Below are 20,437 nucleotides of genomic sequence, written 5' to 3' on the forward strand. Positions count from 1 at the left end.
TGAGGGTTTGGAAAATGTTTATTCATAAATCACATATTTCCATACATGAATAAAAACATAAAATGTGATCTGGGCACAGAGAACCTTATTTATGATGGAAGGATTCTAAACTAGTCTGCACCATCAGAACGCTTTCATTAGCAGGAAACAAATGAATCTCCACGTGTCTGACTTGTTCTCCAGGTCGTGTGTTGTTTGTTACATCCCAGTCGCCGCAACAGGAAAACAAATGAGTCGGTGGTTCAAATGAGGTCACTCATCGTGGAACTTGGGCAGCTTGTTACCGGGGACAACCACATGCTCCACCCCGGTTGCCGTGACCACCACCAGGTGAGCCACGCCCCCGCTGACGTTGTCTCTGCCCATGGCCAGAGCTAGAGCTGAGGAGGAGGAGAGACGGGTTAAAGGAGGAGGAGTTGAACAAGCATTTATCTCCTCCTAACAAACACCAAGTCACCAACAAACATTCAGCCTGAACTCTTTCTCATAATGAAGATCTCATAATCTGAATGGAAGCTCTTTATACTGAAGACAAACAGAACAATATGTACAGAAGTCAACAGCAGGAGACAATTACACACAATGTTCATCACTTTAAGAGTCATTTTGTATAAAACACTTTATCTCTGGCTTTTGACTGCCGTGAATATTTTCTATGAAATAAGGTTGCATGGGGAACACAGGAAGGGGCGTGTCTTAACTTCTCTATTCAACCTTTCATTTCACTTTAAATGTTCATACTTTCGTCTCCATGACAACCGAGTTGTCTCTCTATGCTGTTAGGGCCCTGAGCTGTGAAAGCCAACTATTACAAAGCAAGCAAACATCTACTGAACTCTTATTCTCTATTCTTCTATTTATTTTCATTTGTGTGGAATCACAACCCGAACTCTCCCCCAAAACTCAAATCCTGACTAACAACGGACGAACAGATAGTAAAACAATCCAACCAGTACCGTTAGTGGCGAACTGTAGGCATTCCTCTCGGCTCATGTTGGGCTTGTATTTGGCGTCGACGTAGCCGTAGATGTACGTGCTGCCTGAGCCACCGATGGTAACCGGCTGACGGATCAACATCCCGCCTAGAGACACGACGTACACCTGGAGGAAGACGGAGGATTATAGAGAGCTGTAGGCAGCACGGTGGACCTCCTGCTATCATCATCATCATCATCATCATCACTGCTACCTGTGGGCCTTCCTTCCTGTCCCAGCCTGCTGTGATGAAGCCGGCCTGCAGCTCGTCCCTGTTTTTGTAACACAGGTCTTTCAGCACGGATGCTGCTGCTTTCACCAGAGGAGGGGTCTCCATCTGGACACTGTGGGTTAGGGGGGGGGAATGAATAAACTATGATGTCATCGTAATGAACATGTTGTCTCTGTGTGCATACTGGTGTAATAACGTGTCCATGAGTGTGTTGGCACCTGTGGAAGGACAGGTGGAACTTTGCAGCCTTGGTGACGGCCTGAGCGTCGGCGAGGGAGCCGGCCATGCAGCAGAAGATCTGGTCATGAACCTGAATCACCTTGTTGATGGTCTTAGATGAGACATATTCCCTGAGGAGACACGGAGACAGTGAGATGAAGGGACTGGGATCACCGCCTGCTTGTATTCCTCCACCAGTCAAGTAGTTCACATCCATTCTGTCCAAAATGTCATCACGTCTTCTTTTCGTCCAGTTAGACATTTGTGTGAAACTTTTAAATTTGCATATGAATTATTGAGTCCAAAACTGTGTTTTGTGAAGTCACGGTGACCTTTGACCACCAGATTCTAATCAAAGAGGTCAAGAAGCAGGCCGGCTTACAACACATCACCATCCTACTCATGTTTCAGTGAGTCCAAAAAATACATATTAACATAAATAAAACTATAACAAGCAAATATAAATCTTCCTATTGAGTGAAATTCAGATATAGAATTAAAATATGTTCTATAAATATATGAATCTGTCAACAAATATTAACTTAATGTCTCAGCATTGAATACATACATCATTACAAAGTACTTGTATACACAGTACTATGGGCTGCACTACACATTATTATTTTAATACATCATTTTATAGGATGTATAATAGGGTTCTTTGGCCGTAAAAACGTTGAAGACCTCTGCGATTCACAATCAAGTCAACTTCAGTGTTGCACCCTCACCCTCCCATGGAGGCCCTGGAATCTGAGCCGATCACGACCCCCCCATCAAAGGTGGCAGCCAGGATGGTGGTCTGAGGAGGGGAGAGGAGCAGAGTGTGGTTGGAGATACGTGTTCATCCTCCAGCCTGGAGGAAGTACTGCCATGTTAAACTGGGTGAAGCAGCGTCACAGACATGTCTTCTTTCTCACGGCTTCCTGTCCATCCAGCAGACGGAGCAAGGCTATGAATTATGGGATTTAGAGTTCTGTCAAGGAATTGGTTTTAAATGAATATAGTTTTTTGTAGATTTAAAGACTAAACTCGTTCAAACACGGAAACAACTGACTGATAATAAACACGCGAGTTGTACAGTCGCTGTGATCCCACGTTGTTTTTTTCTCGATCCAGTCGGTCGTTGAATGAGCTTCAGTGCTGCTCAGGAGTCTCGATAAAGACCAGTGAAGCGGTCCGGGTCTACTCACCCCTGTGCTGACTCCTTTCACGCGCCAGTCCGAGCAGCGTCTCTCCATTTTCACTCCAGAACCGAAAGAGAAGGAGGAGAGGTGACGCTGAAGCCGGAACAGCGACCCCAGGCGCATCGGGACGCGCAGAGAAGCGTCGCTCTGCCCGGTACCTCTCCAGCATGGCGCTATCAAATGTCCTCCAAACTCCTGCAGCTGGCTTTAACTTCGACAACGCCGACAGGTATGAGCTTCTGTTTGTGACGTCTCAGCAGCTGACTGTGTCCAGAAAGAAACGATTACACCGAATTAAAGTGAGCTGTCAGCGCGATCAAAAGTGAAAGTAAAATGTCCCTGATGTTGATCAAGGAACGCTGATTTGGAGGCTCGTTTTGATGGACAGACACCTAAACCCCTGAAAACAGGCACCACCATAGCAGGACTGGTGTTCAAGGCGAGTATGAAGCTTCCATATATATATATATATATATATATATATATATATATAGTATACCAGAATGATCTTTAACTCCATCAGTGCATCACTGAACAGACCAGGAGAGTTTACAAACACAATGAAACGTTCCTGTTCTCACCTGCACGCCACCAGGCTTAACTTTGATCACAACATACAGTTAATGCAATGATGGGAGCTGCATTCACAGTCATCCCCCGCTGGAGACTGAGACTTGAATGCCTTGCTCAAGGGCAGCCAGAGGGTGGTTGTGTGGTAATGTCATGATGAACTTGGTTCAAGCCGACCCATGTGTGCTGGTGCAGGATGGGGTGGTGCTGGGGGCAGACACCAGAGCTACTTCCAGTGAAGTGGTGGCCGACAAGATGTGTGCCAAGATCCACTACATTGCTCCGAATATATAGTAAGTGTCTTATAGATATATATGTATAAAACGTAGAAATGTCCTGTAAGTACTCTCTGGTACCAGTCTGAGATACGGAACGCATCCTGATGATGACGTGTCATTTCCTTGTTCGGTGCACATTTTCCCATAAACTGCCTCCTTAATGATTTCCTCCACATCCCAGAATGCCGTGCGGTGACCTTGTATTAAATGTGAAGGTTTGCCACAGAAGAACAATTATGACTTAAGAGTAAACAGTTCTTCATGTTCAAAGTTGTGGTTGCAGTGCATTCTGGGACATTGAGGCTACTGAGGAATTAGTAGCTTGTTTTTCTGTTTTTTTGTATGATGAATTTCTGGATTGTTGAAGAAAAACATTCACTGAAGAAAGAAGCCACCCCCACGTTCTCTCCTCTCCTCGCTTGTTTTATTTCCCCTCGTCTCTTCATTTACAATGTGTGTCCTTCCTCTCCGTGTAGCTGCTGTGGAGCAGGAACAGCAGCAGATACAGAGAAGACCACAGCGCTCCTCTCCTCCAACCTCGCCATCTTCTCTCTGAACAGCGGCAGGAACCCTCGTATCGTCATGGCCGTCAACATACTGCAGGATATGTTGTACAGGTGTGTGTTGCACAACGCTAAGCTATTAAAGTGTCTAATAAAGGATCTGGTTTTATTAAACGTTGTATTACTAATGATTTTAAATGTTGTTGTCTTGTATTGAGGTGTGTGAATGAGTTAAACTCATTACAACAACTATGTGTTAATCCGGTTTCCCCCTCAGGTATCACGGCCAGATTGGTGCCAGTCTTATCCTGGGAGGAGTAGATTACACCGGGAACCACCTGTACACGGTGGGGCCCTATGGGAGTGTCAATACCATGCCTTACCTTGCCATGGGTATGTATGTGACGTGACTCAGGCGGGTCCTCCAGTTTGGAAAAGTGAAGCCAAAGCTGAAGTGCCTTAAATTGTAAAAATGTGAATGTTTCACTCTCAGACTTCATCCAATCTGTTTCTTCGTGCAGGATCTGGTGATCTGGCTGCTCTTGGGATTCTAGAGGACGGGTACAAACCCGACCTGGAGGTAAGCCACCTGGACAGCTGTTGTTAATTAAATATCATGTTCATATCTGTTCGTCTGGATCGTTTAGACACGATCACAAAGTACTAATAATATGAATTGCAGTGTGTTGGGACTGTAGGCCAAATGAGCCTCTGTAAAACATGATGAACGCCATGAATTTCCCTCCTTATGGACCAGATAGAAAGACTGCACTAGTGTGGGTATTTAGGTGTGTTTAAAACTCTTCTCCATCGTTCCCCTCATTACTCCTAACTCTCAGCTGGACGAGGCCAAGGAGCTGGTGCGTGTTGCCATCCATGCAGGCATCATGAGTGACCTCGGCTCAGGCAACAACATCGACATTTGTGTCATCACTAAACAAGGAGTGGACTACGTCAGACCCTACCAGGTCTCAGAGTACAAAGACAACAGGTAGGACTTCAATCCAGATCTGCTGTCTGGACGGAGCCTTCAAAGAAGAGATGTGGTGTTGAACCATGTCTGTCTGTGTGAAAAGGCCCAGCCAGCATGGCGTCACGCCGGCACCGCTCTCTTAGACGCCTGTTTTCATCCGTGATGCCGACCGTCTGTCTGAAATCACAGCTCCATCGATAGACTTGACTTTTCATTGATCAACCTCCATCTCTTACCCTCTCCTAGGAAAAGCAGATACAAATACGGTCCGGGCACGACCCCGGTTCTGACCGAGGCCGTAGTCCGCCTCCAGCTGGAGGTGGTCCAGGAGACGGTGCAGCAGATGGATACAGCCTGAGCCACGACACACAGTCACAGCCTTTAACAATAAAATGACTTTCATTTCATCGTTGGTCTCCAGCTTTTTAAATATGAGTAGCATCTAACATGTGATCAGCATTGTCATCATGGTTTCTGTGCTGCTATTAGGCTCGGCCATAATGAGAAGACTCATATTTTTACAATGTGGAATCATCATTTCAAAAAAATAACACTGAATTAGGCAAAACTGTTGCACTGTTGAGGCCAGGGTTTGATATCCAGGCAAAGTGTAGGGACCAAGGGGCACACCGGCTGATGGATATGATCAAAATTATGAATAAATTAAATTTTTTTGTCTGTTTTATATTTAAATATCTAAAGAAAATCATCATAGGTTGGTAATGTTTTTTTGTTTGACCAGATAGCACCAGGCAATAAGGGTTAGGGTTTATCTTTTCTAGTAAAACATCTTTATTGATGGTGTAAAAATATAAATAGTACTTTGGATTTTTCTTATATTGAGCTGAGAAGTATTTGTTTCATTATCTCTGGGCGTGAAATGTGATCACAAACACACAGGAAGTGCCAAACCTCCTTTCCACAACTAAACCTGTCTGGTGAGATTTCTAAAGTATATCCAACTAATAACACCATAATTCTAAACATACATACATGTCACATACTCTCAATTATGTTACAATAATCTATTTATACTATAAAGTATAATATAGGTAGGTAATGCAACACCATGTTTGTCAGGACGGCTGTGATGTCATCTGTTTCCATGCAGAACTCGGCAGCGTAGGTTTGGTTTTCCAGGTTTATTGTCTTCATGATCGGAAGTTTGTTTTCTTGCACTTCAGTTAAACTTTGAAGGTCACGAATGTTGTTCAGTTAATTATATTAAAATAAAAATACAGTAAAAACCAACATTAATGATATATAGTACGTATCTGTGGTGTTTTATAAAGTAGAAGTACATCGAGTGAAGCGGATTCAGAGGAGCCTGGAGAATTTCCTGGTTGTTGTCATGTCATCAGTTGCCAGGCAGATTTCAGTGCAACAGGTTTCTACAGGGAAACCAAAGCAAGCCACAGTAGACTGGAGACTAGCTGGATCACACACACACACACACACACACACACACACTCACACACACACACACATACACACGCACACACGCACACACACACACACACACACACACACACACACATACACACACACACACACACACACACACGATGAGGAATATGAAATAACAGGAATCATCACTTTTTCTGTTTTTACATGAATAAACCTAATATGCCTCCATGGAGGAAAACACATTGAAATGTTCTGTTAGACCTTCTTCTTCTTAGAGAAAGCAACAAACCAGACGACAGGGAGGGGATGCAAAATGGCTCCACAAACAAACACATCATGCCATTTGTGTTCTTGTTGTGTAAAAAGTCCAACTCTGTGAAGAATCTCAGGTTTGCAGGAATACTTGAGTTCTTCCTGCTCTTTAGTTTTCCATCTCTCGGTCGGAGACGCGTCCAGTTAGTCTCTGTGACAGAAGTGAATCCTGAACATTCAGCTGATCAGAGCGACTGGAATCACAACACGACGCAGGATTGTGGATTATTGGGCAATTTATTGCAAAGCAACACAAAAGTACAAACGGTGTGAAACAATATTTGACATTTATTCTACTTAAACCACCTCTATGACCCCCGAACACAAGAAGAGATTTTAAACATCGCTGTTCAATTTCTACAAACTAAGAGAGAAAACGTCCCCAAGATGCTCCACCACATATAGAAGAACATGTCAACCAGTTTGCTTCAAAGCTTCAAGCAACCTGAAAGCCTTTTAGGATCTCAGCTCAAATTTAATTACAATATTGTTTTAAAACGTCAAAAGATAATATGAAAGAAAAAAACCTCAAGGACATAAATTATTATTTGTGCTCGCTGCTTAGAATCAAAAGAAGATCTTTAGTTTTAAAGAAATAAACAAGCAAAACATTTACACAACTGGAGAATCAATGCTGAAGTCTATCATTTTTCATGTTGTCATAAACAAACTCCATCCATCCATTTCCTCTCCAGCTCATCCTGCTGAGTCACTGAGGGAGACGGGAGTGAACCCCAGTGCATTCTGGGTAGAGCTGGAGGCCAGTTTATCACCGACACAGAGACAACCATTACACTGAATTTACATTTGTGTCCCGATATTGATTTCACCAGGAAAGCCCGACAGCAGAAGTGTTAACGAGCAACTCTGCTGCATTTGTTGGAGATGAACACACAAATCCTCCTCGTTTGGTTTTAATGAGGAAATTACATTTTTGAAAATTGAAACAAAATGATCCAAATAGTTTAATGTCAGAGTTTGTGTTTGATTGTGTTTGTAAAATATGAATGTATTAATTTAACTAATTTTCCCAGCTTGTTTTCTTTGTATTCCAATGGATGAGCATCTACCACTAGATTCTCGACCCTGATTCAACGGTTCATGACGTGAACGATGAAGAAGCGATGAGTTCCCAGTTTACGGAGGAGAAGCTGGCGGCACCGCTCCTTGATCAAGTCCAATATTTATCCATAAACCTAAAGAGACAAAGAGGAAACCATATTTACAGAATCATTTAGACCTCAAGTGTCCACGGTTCAGTCACGTCAGCATTTCTAAGAGTCCATGTTCCATGTGAAGATACTCACGGTGTGCAGGGTGCTGAGTTGGTCCTTTAGGGTCTGGGTTCAGGATTGTCCTTCAGTTTCTCAGTTTCAGGTTCAGAGTTGTTGTCAGGACACTGATGACAATCGGCTGCAACAAAAAACATGAACATGTGAAATCCTTCCTGTGGATATGACATGTCCAGGGCTTTTACTGTGAAAGGTCATGATGGAAGGAGTGGATCTGGAGAACAACAAAAAGAGTTGAAGTTGAAGTTTGCTGGATACAGTCACCAACTCAAAGCCTGAACTCAAGAAGAGATGAGACAACGTCTCCGTTTGGGTCTTACAGTTCCTCTTTTTGTGAACCACGAATCCAATCCCAGCGAAGACGAGAGCAACAAGTAGGACTGCAGCGATGACGATGATGACGGTGGTCATGTCAGTGGGCTTCTCTGTTGAGCACAAAACAAGAGGAAATAGTCACAACCTGAACAGATGAAGCAGGTTCCAGGAGAAGAACCTCCATTTGTCAACCGGACCACAATCCTGTATTCAGTGTGTTTGTTGGTCCTTTTGAAAACGTGATCCTGACTGATCTCCTGACAGATACATACATTCATCCAGTTATTAAATCATTCTACTCATCCTCTAAAACTGACCAGTAGTTCATTCAATACGGCACCTACGACCTCTGAACTGTGGTTTGATTATTATGTTTCTAATAATGTTTCTCATCACTTCTGGTCTCAGTCTCACCTTTGTTGCTCCTGATGACGTCCAGTGTGTTGACGATGTCCTTCTTCACACCAGAGAGCTGAAACACACACTCGTACCTGCTCCGGTCTTCAGCTGCCACTGAGAGTTTCAGGTCGGCACTCATCTGGAAGGTTCCATCGTGGTTGGGGAGGATCTCTCCGAGGTCCACGTCCTCATGGAGATCCTCTCCATCTCTCCTCCAGAACAGTTCGGCTCTTTGAGGGTAGAAACCTGTAGCGTGGCAGCTGATTGGAGAGGAGGGAGTCTTCTGGAGGAAGGACACTGAGGGAAGGTCTGAGGAGAGAGAGACGGGTTAGAGGTTCTTTATCCTTATTATTATGATCTGCTGTGTATTAATGATCATGTCTGATGTATCTGAAATGCCTTAGTGACACATACACCATTTATGTTTGTATGTATTCAATGTAAATAACTGTGATGTGAAGATAAGTGAGAAAAGAAGAGACAGAAGAGATAATGAGACGGATGAAGAGGAGAGACATTGATGAGGAAGGTAGGACAGAGGGTGAGACAGAGACAGAGAGACAGGGACTGAGACAGACAGGAGGCAGAGGGATGAAGGTGTGTGTGTGTGTGTGTGTGTGTGTGTGTGTGTGTGTAATGTTACTGTCGGTTAGAAACAAAAGAAGGAAAATGAACATGGTGTCCATGAAACCACATCAGGTCATGTGATTCTACCTTTTCTCAGCAGAGAGCTGCTCCCGAACTTCAAATACTTCTTCAGCCAATCAGGACAAAGCTGGTTGTGGTAGTGTTTTTTCTGTTCTGTCCAAGCTTTATTAAGATCCCACTTGTGTTTGGTGAGGAGAGCCTGTTGTTTTGGAGCGATCCATGTCTCTGTCTTCAGGTCAAACACTATGAAGTCTTCTCCATCATAACCAAATTGATCATAACCATTAACTTTATCATTCTCATCATCCCATTCACAGCCGTACATCCACTGGTAAATGTGGACACCTGAGAGAGAGAGAGAGAGAGAGAGAGAGAGAGAGAGAGAGAGAGAGAGAGAGAGAGAGAGAGAGAGAGAGTTTTTATGGATTATGGATTGATTGATGATGAAGTTATTTTTCCTCGTTTGTGTTGGAGATGTTTTTCTATTTCTCTAACAGGTGATGAAATATATTTTAACTTTTTATGTCGTTTTTATGTTGAATGTCTTCTTTGTGTTTACTTTGTCTTCTAACATCTTTGGATCACGATGGAAATACGTGTTTTCACTTTGACATGTGATCCTATTTTCTTTTTCTGATAATCCATAAAGACAAATCAATCAATCAATCAATCAATCAATCAACATTCTCATGAGAAACTGGAACTAGAAAATGTTTGATGTTTTTTCTTAATAAAAGACTTAAATCTGATTATCTGTTGATCAACCAGCCGATTAATTTATTGTGTCATAAATACACTAAATACTCTGTAATATCCTCCATATTTGGGACTGAAACTATTTATTCTTGTCATTATTGATTCTGTTACAACCTTTTTTCAATTAATCAATAAATTATTTACACTGAAAAATGTTGAGAAACCTGAACTAAATAACTTGAGTTTGACATTTTGCTTTATTTAACTTTGAATGAAAAGCTGCAGCAGAGACACACTTTGGTAAAGTAAATTAATTCTAATCTAATCTGGAGTTCTACTAAATACTTAAGGATAACACAATAATGATTCTGGTCATTATTGATTATGTCATGACTTTTTTTCAATGAATCAATAAATTGTTTACACTGTAAAATGTAGAGAAAAAGAGAACGATGCCGTCAAGTTCTGAGAGGTTAAAGGTGAAATCTTCAAATCTTTTGTCTGAACAACACTGAACAGTATTTAATATAAAATGATATAAAACAGAGAAACGCATACATTTCTCATATTAGAGAAAGTGGAAGTAGAAAATGTTTGACATATTTATGAAATAAAGACTTCCTCTGAGGATCAACAGCTGATCAACTGGTGGATTCCTTCTTCCAGCGTTATATAAATGTGTATTATGGCACAGACACACTGGGGCACGGACAGTGAAGCTAAGCTGTCCTTCTAGCATATATTTGGGAGTCATGTATCTGATGGGATGGACACGCTGAGATCTGAAGGAGACGTGGACCATGAGGTCCAGTCAGCCCGCTTCATGGAAACCTGCTGAGCCTGGTCTGGTATGTGGACCAGCAGAAGCAGCCCGGGTCCCGTTTCCAGTCCTGCTGGTCCGTTCAGAAAGCAGCCGCTCATGTTCCTCCATCAGCTGTGTGTCCTGAAACAAGCTGCTGCTGCAGCACACTTGTTGTGAAGCAGCTCGCTGTGGGACGCTCACTGGACCTGCTCTCAGGTCAGTAGACCTCTGGAGCTTATTATGGGATGGACAGCAACACTGAACCAGTGTAGTCCAGCAGCATCCAGTAGTCTCAGTCATGTTCCTGTCTGACTGTGTGTGTGTTTATTAAAATACAGGATGAAAGTATAAACCAAATGTTGTCAGAATAAAGTCAAACATAAACAAACCTCCAGTTTGGTTGAAGCGCTGCTTTGCAGTTTCAATGTTGGCTTTGTGGATCTGCTGGGCACCCACAGAGTTCTCAGTGTTCCTCTGCCAGAACTGAGGATCATCTTCTGTGACTCTGTTCATCCAGTCCTGTTTGGGTTCTTCTTTCATGGTGTTGCTGTCATAGTGAGTTATCTGAATGTCATCAACCAACCCAACAGACACAAACTCTGGGAAGTTTGGGACTCCAGAGGACGACGTGTAGAAATACTTCAGAGAGTGAATCTCTGCAACACAAGATGAACGTCATGATCTCAGTTTTTATCTTCAACAAATCACTGAACAATGTTGTTTTCCTGCACACACAATCCAACAGAACTACATTCAATACACGTTGATAATATCTGCTGTACTCAACAAACACAAACATGTTTCTGGTGCTTTTGTCTTGAAAACTGTGTTTATTCTGATATGAAATAGTGAAGGAGTCTCATATTTAGGTCAGTTGTGTTCCTGACTTTGGTTGACAGAAAGCAGTTTGTAGAAAGAGGCGTTGTTCATTTGATTTCATCTCCATGTGAAGTGAAAGTCCAGTTTAGTTTCCAGTTGGTGGAGTGGTTTCTTCTTCAGGAAGCATCGTTAGTAGTTTACACTCCTCATCATCACATTAGTTTCAAGTCTGAAATCACAAACCTCCCACTGAAATATAAGATGATCTTTGATTTTCTAGATCCAACAGATTCAAACATCTTCCATATTATTATACAACTCCCTTATGGTCTATATTTTATACTTTAAACTCTGATCAAACTTACATTTCTTCTTCTCAGGTTTTAAATAATGAATTTCTGCTAAAACAGCAGCTTCTCTCTCTCTTCTATTGCTGTTTGTTATTTTTCATATTCAAGTAATAGGTTTTATTTTGTTTGATGTTGTCGTCAGAGTGTTTGTGGATTTCAGATGTTTGAGTATAAAAGTTATTTTTTTAAATACAGAAAGAACCAAGAAACCAAATCTGACCGTTTGTCCCTCACTTTCATAAATCTTGATTTCTGTAAACTGAAGTTAAATCTCAACATCGTTGTTAAACAACATGTTGTGTGAAACCAAATCCTCTCAGCTTTATATTCCAGAATATTCTGATATATTAATATTTGTTCTACATCAGCCGATAGCATTTTTAATATAAACACATAACATGAACAGACTTCATACAGATTCATTAGCTGCTGTTGGTTAAACATGAAATAGCTCCCTCTGGAGGACAAACTATGTAATGGAGACGCTGCTCATGAATTACCTCAAACTTTGTCATTTCTTCACCTGGATTTCTTCTTACTTATCACACAATATTTATACACTCTGATATGATATATATGTAATATGATAATATGTGCTAATACGGATGATTTGTGAGTGACGTTCTACTAAACAGCTTCAGATCTGACCAAAACAACTCAGTAGTGACGTACTACATTCAAACAGACGAGTGTTTCAGTGTGGAGACACATTTCATCCCGAACTTGGAGGAAGTCCTGGAGCTGAACACCAAAGACGACCGAAAGAAGCGTCGGCTCATATAAACAGGGCTTAAAGACATGACGCAGTTCTTCTGTTACAAGCGAGCAACTTAAAAGCCAACAACTAAAGTGTGGACTCACCTGCGGCCGCGCTGTGGAGGCCGACGGCCAGGAGAAGAAGCACAGTCCACGTCTCCATCGTCACCTGTCCTTCTCAAGCTGTCTTCAACTCTTCACTTGTTATTATTGTGGAGGCAAAGTGATGACGTCCGAGCTGCTGCTCTATCCGGGCTGAAGTGAGGCTGAGACCAGGAGGAGCGCTGACTTCACCCTCCGTCTGAGCCAATGGGGATTTTAGCTGAGCACCGACGTCACTAATAGCCGGGTAAGACTGAGCCACTGAGGTTAATAACGAAAGTTAAAGTGGAGCGATGTTCTTTCAGCCTGCGTGAGAGGACGCTGGAGAGCCTTTATTCTGGTTTCTCAACGCTGTCCGCACCTGAAAGGAGCATTTAACCTCCTGCTGATCAAAGACCAGCGTCTGGACTCTGTTTCAGCCTCACTAGTTGTTGTTGAAGCACTTTAGAAAAGAGGAGAGAATTCCGTTTCACAAGGAAACTCCTCCTTTGTTCTCACTTCTTTAACTGGGACAGTGTCATTCATGATTCATACTATATTATTTAGCATTAATGCCATGTCATTTATGTTCATGAATGTATTATGCGTGTTATTAATTGTTATCACAGTATTATATATGATGAATACAGTATTATATACCATTACTAAATTATTAATCATCAACACATCAATATGGGCGCCATCTTTTATCCAGACAATGTGTTTATATTGTTCATGATATTGAGTTTTAAACAAAAGCTCCTCCTGCTCACTGCTGATCAATACCTGAGTTCATCACAGCTGATCAATACCAGAGTTTATCTACACAGAGAAGTCAGCAGCGTGACAGCGCCCCCCTGTGGACGTTTCATGTATCTGCCTTTGAGCTCCTGAGAAACCACGTGAGGTTTTCTCCCGACTTTCCTTCTCTCAATGAACCACAAAGTAATGATCGACCGCGAATGAAGTCATCATAGAGATGCCAATAATCAATATCCTTCATAACAATAAACTGTAACAGTTGACCAAGACTGAAGTCATCATACCAATAATCAATATCCTTAAAGGTCCCATATTATGAAAAACAGGTTTTCTCTGGTCTCTACACCTATAAACTGGTCCTCACTGAGCCCGTCAACTCCCAGGGTGAGGAAAACAAGCGACTCCTGTTGAAAAAAGTCGTAACTAAGTCATAAAAAAGTCATGGTAGGCTACAGTATGTTGAAAAAAGTAATAAAAAATCATGGTCCAGTATGTTGAAAAAAGTAATCGTGTAGTATAGAATGTTGAAGAAGTCCTAAACAAGTAATAGTATAGAATGTTGAAGAAGTCTTAAACAAGTAATAGTATAGAATGTAGAAGAAAGTCTCTCACATTGCTCTTGGGTGACTTTATGCCACTCCTCATGTAACCCAGTAGAAAACAGATAATATTGTTATTTCCCTTAAAATATATATTTTATTTATTTCACCCTCTTTAATTTATTATTCTGTCAATAATATTATTTTTGCACACACTCAGTCCTTATTTGTTGTATTATATGCATGCTAGGAAAGAGAAAGTAGTTCCACCCTCTTCTCGCGAGAGTTACAGTGCGTGAGTGAGAGTACAGAGTAGCGCGGTGCAGAGTCAGAGCAGCGGTGCGAGCAGATGAGAAACACGGAAGAGAAAGTCAATAAGAAGTCACGAAAACGGCGGTTGTTAACTCACGTATCAACACAGAATAACCCGTGAGAGAGTACCTACCTGAAGCAGAGAGGTGGTCGAGGACCTGTGGGTTATTGTTTTCGGCAGAGACTTGGTGAGTCGCTCGAGCTAACTAGCGCTAGCACATGCTAACCGGAGTAGCCACATCGTGATTCAGTCTGTGAGAGGGCAGGAAGCTTGTTTACTCATGAACGTGACCTGCCGCTACTGTTTACTGTGTGTTTTAAGAGTTAAAGCTGCATATTTTGCTCTGATAATCTGATGAAAATATGAGGTGTGCTATTTATTTTCCTGTGTGTGTGTGTATTCACTCTGAGATGCACTGGTTAGGGTGTGTGTCTGTTAAATACTGCTAAACATGTCCATTTATCACAGAGGCAGAAACTCTGCAGCACTGAATTGATATTGTGATGTGTGTTAAAGGTGCATTTAGCTAATTTTCAGTTCATAATTCAATGAAAATGTGTGAAATGGTTAAAAAGGATTAAAATGAACAATATTTCATGTGGAAAACTGAGCTAAAATGATCATAATTCATGGTTAAATAGCTAAAATAATTCATGTTGATTTAAAATGATTAAGAATGTGTGGAAATACTCACCTTGAGATAAAAAAAGAACTGTACAGTTAAAAAGATACTTCATTTAATCACTATTGTGTTCCAGTAGTGTGTTGAGATTTATAGTATGTATTGAATATGGCCATAAGAGACGTTTGATGATTCTGTGTTAAGTGATAGCCCTGTCTTTATACAGGCTAGGTTTTTTGAGACCCTTGAGAAACCTTTTGATGTGGATCTGGATTCTCCTGATTGAGGGAGATGGCGAGCCAGTGAAATTTTCCTTGCCCAAAGGAGCAGAGAACCAGCACCTGAGCCCGAGGAGGACATCCAGCCCTTCTTCACCTTAACTGAGTGTGTCTGTGGTAGGACCACCACACACACACCTGACTCTTTGAACTTTCCCCTGACTTGACTTACACACAATTGACTGAAGCGCGCTGACCAACAACAAGAACATTCAAGAACATTAAAGGAACACTCAAGGAACATTTATAGGAACGTTAGGGTTCCTATTGGACACTTTTATTTGGTTTTATGTTAAAGAGAGACTGTGAAACATTGAGCAATCAGATGTCATTGCATTGAATTTTATTTTTATTTTATTTTATTTTCATACAGTTCAATACAGTCAACTTACTTTAAATATACGCCATGGCTCCATTTATTTATTGTGTCTGTCACTTCCTCTTTAAACCCTCCTCTATGAACCTAGTCTCTGGTCCAAACTCTATAGTAACTAGTGGGTTACACTCACATTATAATAATAAAAAACAGCTTGGCTTCATGACTTATGACCGTCCACCTTCCTCTTGATCACATCACAGCCCCGCCTTTAGGAGTCTGGAAGCGTCCTGCTGTGCTCTTCACCCCAGCTGCCAGCTTCCAGCCTCTTTGAAGGTCACTGGAGGTCATCCTGCGGCTGCTGAGTGACATTTGAATGAGTTGGCGTTCTCGCCCTCTGCCAGTCTGCCACACTTCTTTTCAAGTATTTTGTCATGGTCAACAGTTACTTTTGAGGTACTACCTAGCACTGTTTCTGTATAATAGTATCAAGAAGTTTTAATTTGGTCCCATGTTTAGGACACACAAAAACATGGACAAAACAACCATTGTTTTTTATTCTTTTTTTTATTGCCATTGTGCATGAACTTTGACACTGCAGGTTACACAAGGAGTATCATGTAGTGAGTTGATGAACACTCTGACCTGCCAGTGATGTGCTCGGGTCACTCTCAGTGCTGGTTTCGTATCAGTTGATGGCTTTAGCAACAAACTACTTGCTGATCCAGCCCCCACGCTCAAAACCAAAGGAATGCAAGATGAGACGCTCGTGTCAAAGAACGGACAACTTCTGGGAGGACAACACGTTTTTTTTTTTTTTTTTTTCCTTTTTTGTCTTATTATTGCACACATCTAGTTTACCAATGCCAAGTATATGTGGGACACTGGGAAAGCATAGCTCTTGGTAAGGTGCTGAAATGTCTTTAAGAAACCACCACATTGCATTGAGCCTCTTTTGAAAGCCACATATATACAAAATATGAACGGAGCGTCAATGCGGGGGACTCCACAAGCACACCAGATATCCAAAGTGCAGTCGTGTGAATGTCGATGTGGGTTCATCACTACGAGTGAGCCGTTCACATTGAACATAGTCCTGTGATACATTTCTGATTTGGAATGAGGGATGAGTGCAGCTTTAAATCATTATTTAGACAAATGAGCTTCAGGTTTGCTGTATTTTATTTAGAGAAAATAACTGTTTTGGACACTTTAACCATTTGAGACCTTCAGCTTCTTTTGTCAACTAAAAGAAAAGAGTTTCTATTCAAAGTAATGCGCTGAATAAAAATGTTTTGTTTAAACGTAGATATCTTAAACAACACATCCTCGTTTTTCCTTTTTTTAACCAAAATCCAGTCTTCATTAGTGCCTGATTGATGTGGTTTTTATCCAAAATGTAAGCTTCTGCTTGACGTGGGAACTTTAAATCGAATGACACGATGTGATTGGCCGAAGTCTACAGGATAGATTTTCTAAAACAGAGAAGAAGAAGTTGCACAGGTCTCCTTTCCTCTGAGACCATTTGCATTAAAAAAAACGCTGAAAGGTCGTTATGGAAGTTTTTCCCAATGACCCCCCGCAAAAAAACAGCGAATTAACTCATAAAATTGACACTTTAAGATGACTCAAATTGATTTCACGACTCTACTTGTGCTACTGTTACATTTTATTTACAGCTAGCAAAACGTGGCCGCTGCATTCAGTCTCGGAGCCTGGAGAATCGTAGCAGGTCTGATCTTTTCAGGCCTCAACAACCAATCGATTACTTAGTCATTCTTTCCAATGATTTCTCTACAGTGAGCGTGGAATCCTGGTGGCTGATGGGATGTTGCATCAGAGGACATGTTTGCTGATCGACTGCTCGGTACTTCTCTTGATCAGATTAATAATCCAACTTCAACTCATCAAGAATAATTTGGTTATAAAAATGAAGATATTGGTCGACATATTGCTGCATTATAACTCACAGTGACATCAGAAATCCAGGACCTCTAGTCTGAGTTTGCATGGGACGATGTGAAAATGTCATGTCACGATTATCCTGGCCAAAACAACTGAGATATTATCATACTTGTATACACGGTACTATGGGCTGCACTACACATTATTATTTTAATACATAATTTTATAGGATGTATAATAGGGTTGTTTGGCCGTAAAAACGTTGAAGACCTCTGCGATTCACAATCAAGTCAACTTCAGCGTTGCACCCTCACCCTCCCATGGAGGCCCTGGAATCTGAGCCGATCACGACCCCCCCATCAAAGGTGGCAGCCAGGATGGTGGTCTGAGGAGGGGAGAGGAGCAGAGTGTGGTTGGAGATACGTGTTCATCCTCCAGCCTGGAGGAAGTACTGCCATGTTAAACTGGGTGAAGCAGCGTCACAGACATGTCTTCTTTCTCACGGCTTCCTGTCCATCCAGCAGACGGAGCAAGGCTATGAATTATGGGATTTAGAGTTCTGTCAAGGAATTGGTTTTAAATGAATATAGTTTTTTGTAGATATAAAGACTAAACTCGTTCAAACACGGAAACAACTGACTGATAATAAACACGCGAGTTGTACAGTCGCTGTGATCCCACGTTGTTTTTTTCTCGATCCAGTCGGTCGTTGAATGAGCTTCAGTGCTGCTCAGGAGTCCCGATAAAGACCAGTGAAGCGGTCCGGGTCTACTCACCCCTGTGCTGACTCCTTTCACCCGCCAGTCCGAGCAGCGTCTCTCCATTTTCACTCCAGAACCGAAAGAGAAGAAGGAGAGGTGACGCTGAAGCCGGAACAGCGACCCCAGGCGCATCGGGACGCGCAGAGAAGCGTCGCTCTGCCCGGTACCTCTCCAGCATGGCGCTATCAAATGTCCTCCAAACTCCTGCAGCTGGCTTTAACTTCGACAACGCCGACAGGTATGAGCTTCTGTTTGTGACTTCTCAGCAGCTGACTGTGTCAAGAAAGAAACGATTACACCGAATTAAAGTGAGCTGTCAGCGCGATCAAAAGTGAAAGTAAAATGTCCCTGATGTTGATCAAGGAACGCTGATTTGGAGGCTCGTTTTGATGGACAGACACCTAAACCCCTGAAAACAGGCACCACCATAGCAGGACTGGTGTTCAAGGCGAGTATGAAGCTTCCATATATATATATATATATATATATATATATAGTATTCCAGAATGATCTTTAACTCCATCAGTGCATCACTGAACAGACCAGGAGAGTTTACAAACACATATATAGCTGGAGACTGAGACTTGAATGCCTTGCTCAAGGGCAGCCAGAGGGTGGTTGTGTGGTAATGTCATGATGAACTTGGTTCAAGCCGACCCATGTGTGCTGGTGCAGGATGGGGTGGTGCTGGGAGCAGACACCAGAGCTACTTCCAGTGAAGTGGTGGCCGACAAGATGTGTGCCAAGATCCACTACATTGCTCCGAATATATAGTAAGTGTCTTATAGATATATATGTATAAAACGTAGAAATGTCCTGTAAATACTCTCTGGTACCAGTCTGAGATACGGAACGCATCCTGATGATGACGTGTCATTTCCTTGTTCGGTGCACATTTTCCCATAAACTGCCTCCTTAATGATTTCCTCCACATCCCAGAATGCCGTGCGGCTTCACTGAATCCCTTCAGCTTGTTTTATTTCCCCTCGTCTCTTCATTTACAATGTGTGTCCTTCCTCTCCATGCAGCTGCTGTGGAGCAGGAACAGCAGCAGATACAGAGAAGACCACAGCGCTCCTCTCCTCCAACCTCGCCATCTTCTCTCTGAACAGCGGCAGGAACCCTCGTATCGTCATGGCCGTCAACATACTGCAGGATATGTTGTACAGGTGTGTGTTGCACAACACTAAGCTATTAAAGGGTCTAATAAAGGATTATCTCATCTGGTTTTATTAAACGTTGTATTACTAATGATTTTAAATGTTGTTGTCTTGTATTGAGGTGTGTGAATGAGTTAAACTCATTACAACAACTATGTGTTAATCCGGTTTCCCCCTCAGGTATCACGGCCAGATTGGTGCCAGTCTTATCCTGGGAGGAGTAGATCACACCGGGAACCACCTGTACACGGTGGGGCCCTATGGGAGTGTCAATACCATGCCTTACCTTGCCATGGGTATGTATGTGACGTTACTCAGGCGGGACCTCCAGTTCGGAAAAGTGAAGCCAAAGCTGAAGTGCCTTAAATTGTAAAAATGTAAATGTTTCACTCTCAGACTGCATCCAATCTGTTTCTTCGTGCAGGATCTGGTGATCTGGCTGCTCTTGGGATTCTAGAGGACGGGTACAAACCCGACCTGGAGGTAAGCCACCTGGACAGCTGTTGTTAATTAAATATCATCTTCATATCTGTTCGTCTGCATCGTTTAGACACGATCACAAAGTACTACTAATATGAATTGCAGTGTGTTGGGACTGTAGGCCAAATGAGCTTCTGTAAAACATGATGAACGCCATGAATTTCCCTCCTTATGGACCAGATAGAAAGACTGCACTAGTGTGGGTATTTAGGTGTGTTTAAAACTCTTCTCCATCGTTCCCCTCATTACTCCTAACTCTCAGCTGGACGAGGCCAAGGAGCTGCTGCGTGTTGCCATCCATGCAGGCATCATGAGTGACCTCGGCTCAGGCAACAACATCGACATTTGTGTCATCACTAAACAAGGAGTGGACTACGTCAGACCCTACCAGGTCTCAGAGTACAAAGACAACAGGTAGGACTTCAATCCAGATCTGCTGTCTGGACAGAGCCTTCAAAGAAGAGATGTGGTGTTGAACCATGTCTGTCTG

At 42.2% G+C, this 20,437-nt stretch overlaps 5 protein-coding genes and 1 long non-coding RNA gene across 7 annotated transcripts in view; 3 read left to right on the forward strand and 3 right to left on the reverse strand.

Moving 5' to 3' along the window:
- On the reverse strand, nt 1–18,439 carry LOC311028140 (proteasome subunit beta type-6-B like protein; the record flags this gene model as incomplete). Of its 2 annotated transcripts, none has more annotated exons than XM_084032445.1 (6): nt 1–380; nt 957–1,101; nt 1,190–1,319; nt 1,426–1,557; nt 2,155–2,225; nt 18,323–18,439. In XM_084032445.1, 6 exons carry the CDS (start codon nt 18,437–18,439, stop codon nt 253–255), a joined length of 723 nt encoding a protein of 240 aa, XP_083888571.1. In that variant the 3' UTR covers nt 1–252. The 2 variants fall into 2 exon arrangements, with proteins under 2 accessions (XP_083888571.1, XP_083888570.1); XM_084032444.1 differs by lacking the exon at nt 18,323–18,439 and adding an exon at nt 2,617–2,733.
- On the forward strand, nt 2,720–5,341 carry LOC311028139 (proteasome subunit beta type-7-like). Its single transcript, XM_084032443.1, has 8 exons — nt 2,720–2,839; nt 2,965–3,049; nt 3,376–3,473; nt 3,935–4,075; nt 4,239–4,354; nt 4,483–4,541; nt 4,801–4,952; nt 5,181–5,341. Exons 1-8 carry the CDS (start codon nt 2,778–2,780, stop codon nt 5,290–5,292), a joined length of 825 nt encoding a protein of 274 aa, XP_083888569.1. The 5' UTR covers nt 2,720–2,777; the 3' UTR covers nt 5,293–5,341.
- Nucleotides 6,872–13,000, reverse strand: LOC311028135 (class I histocompatibility antigen, F10 alpha chain-like). Its single transcript, XM_084032439.1, has 7 exons — nt 12,836–13,000; nt 11,195–11,461; nt 9,374–9,652; nt 8,675–8,968; nt 8,266–8,370; nt 7,961–8,066; nt 6,872–7,849 (listed from the first exon to the last, which is right to left on the reverse strand). The coding sequence occupies exons 1-6, from the start codon at nt 12,891–12,893 to the stop codon at nt 7,987–7,989; spliced, it is 1,083 nt and encodes a 360-aa protein (XP_083888565.1). The 5' UTR covers nt 12,894–13,000; the 3' UTR covers nt 6,872–7,849; nt 7,961–7,986.
- The window catches only part of LOC311028134 (major histocompatibility complex class I-related gene protein-like), a 22,108-nt gene continuing 8,542 nt past the window's right edge, over nt 6,872–20,437 (reverse strand). Inside the window, exon 8 of the transcript XR_014598696.1 lies at nt 6,872–7,180. The gene's annotated coding sequence lies outside the window, so the exon portion shown is untranslated. The remainder of the gene's footprint in view (nt 7,181–20,437) is intronic.
- On the forward strand, nt 14,448–15,727 carry LOC311028141. Its single transcript, XR_014598697.1, has 2 exons — nt 14,448–14,612; nt 15,274–15,727. It is a non-coding gene; the product is annotated as an uncharacterized lncRNA (long non-coding RNA).
- The window catches only part of LOC311028137 (proteasome subunit beta type-7-like), a 2,337-nt gene continuing 313 nt past the window's right edge, over nt 18,414–20,437 (forward strand). Inside the window, exons 1-7 of the mRNA XM_084032441.1 lie at nt 18,414–18,545; nt 18,671–18,755; nt 18,983–19,080; nt 19,336–19,476; nt 19,648–19,763; nt 19,892–19,950; nt 20,210–20,361. Coding sequence (XP_083888567.1) covers nt 18,484–18,545; nt 18,671–18,755; nt 18,983–19,080; nt 19,336–19,476; nt 19,648–19,763; nt 19,892–19,950; nt 20,210–20,361 — 713 coding nt within the window. The 5' untranslated portion in view covers nt 18,414–18,483. The remainder of the gene's footprint in view (nt 18,546–18,670; nt 18,756–18,982; nt 19,081–19,335; nt 19,477–19,647; nt 19,764–19,891; nt 19,951–20,209; nt 20,362–20,437) is intronic.

Source organism: Eutrigla gurnardus (assembly GCF_963514095.1).
Source record: "Eutrigla gurnardus genome assembly, chromosome: 17".
Lineage (NCBI taxonomy): Eukaryota > Metazoa > Chordata > Actinopteri > Perciformes > Triglidae > Eutrigla > Eutrigla gurnardus.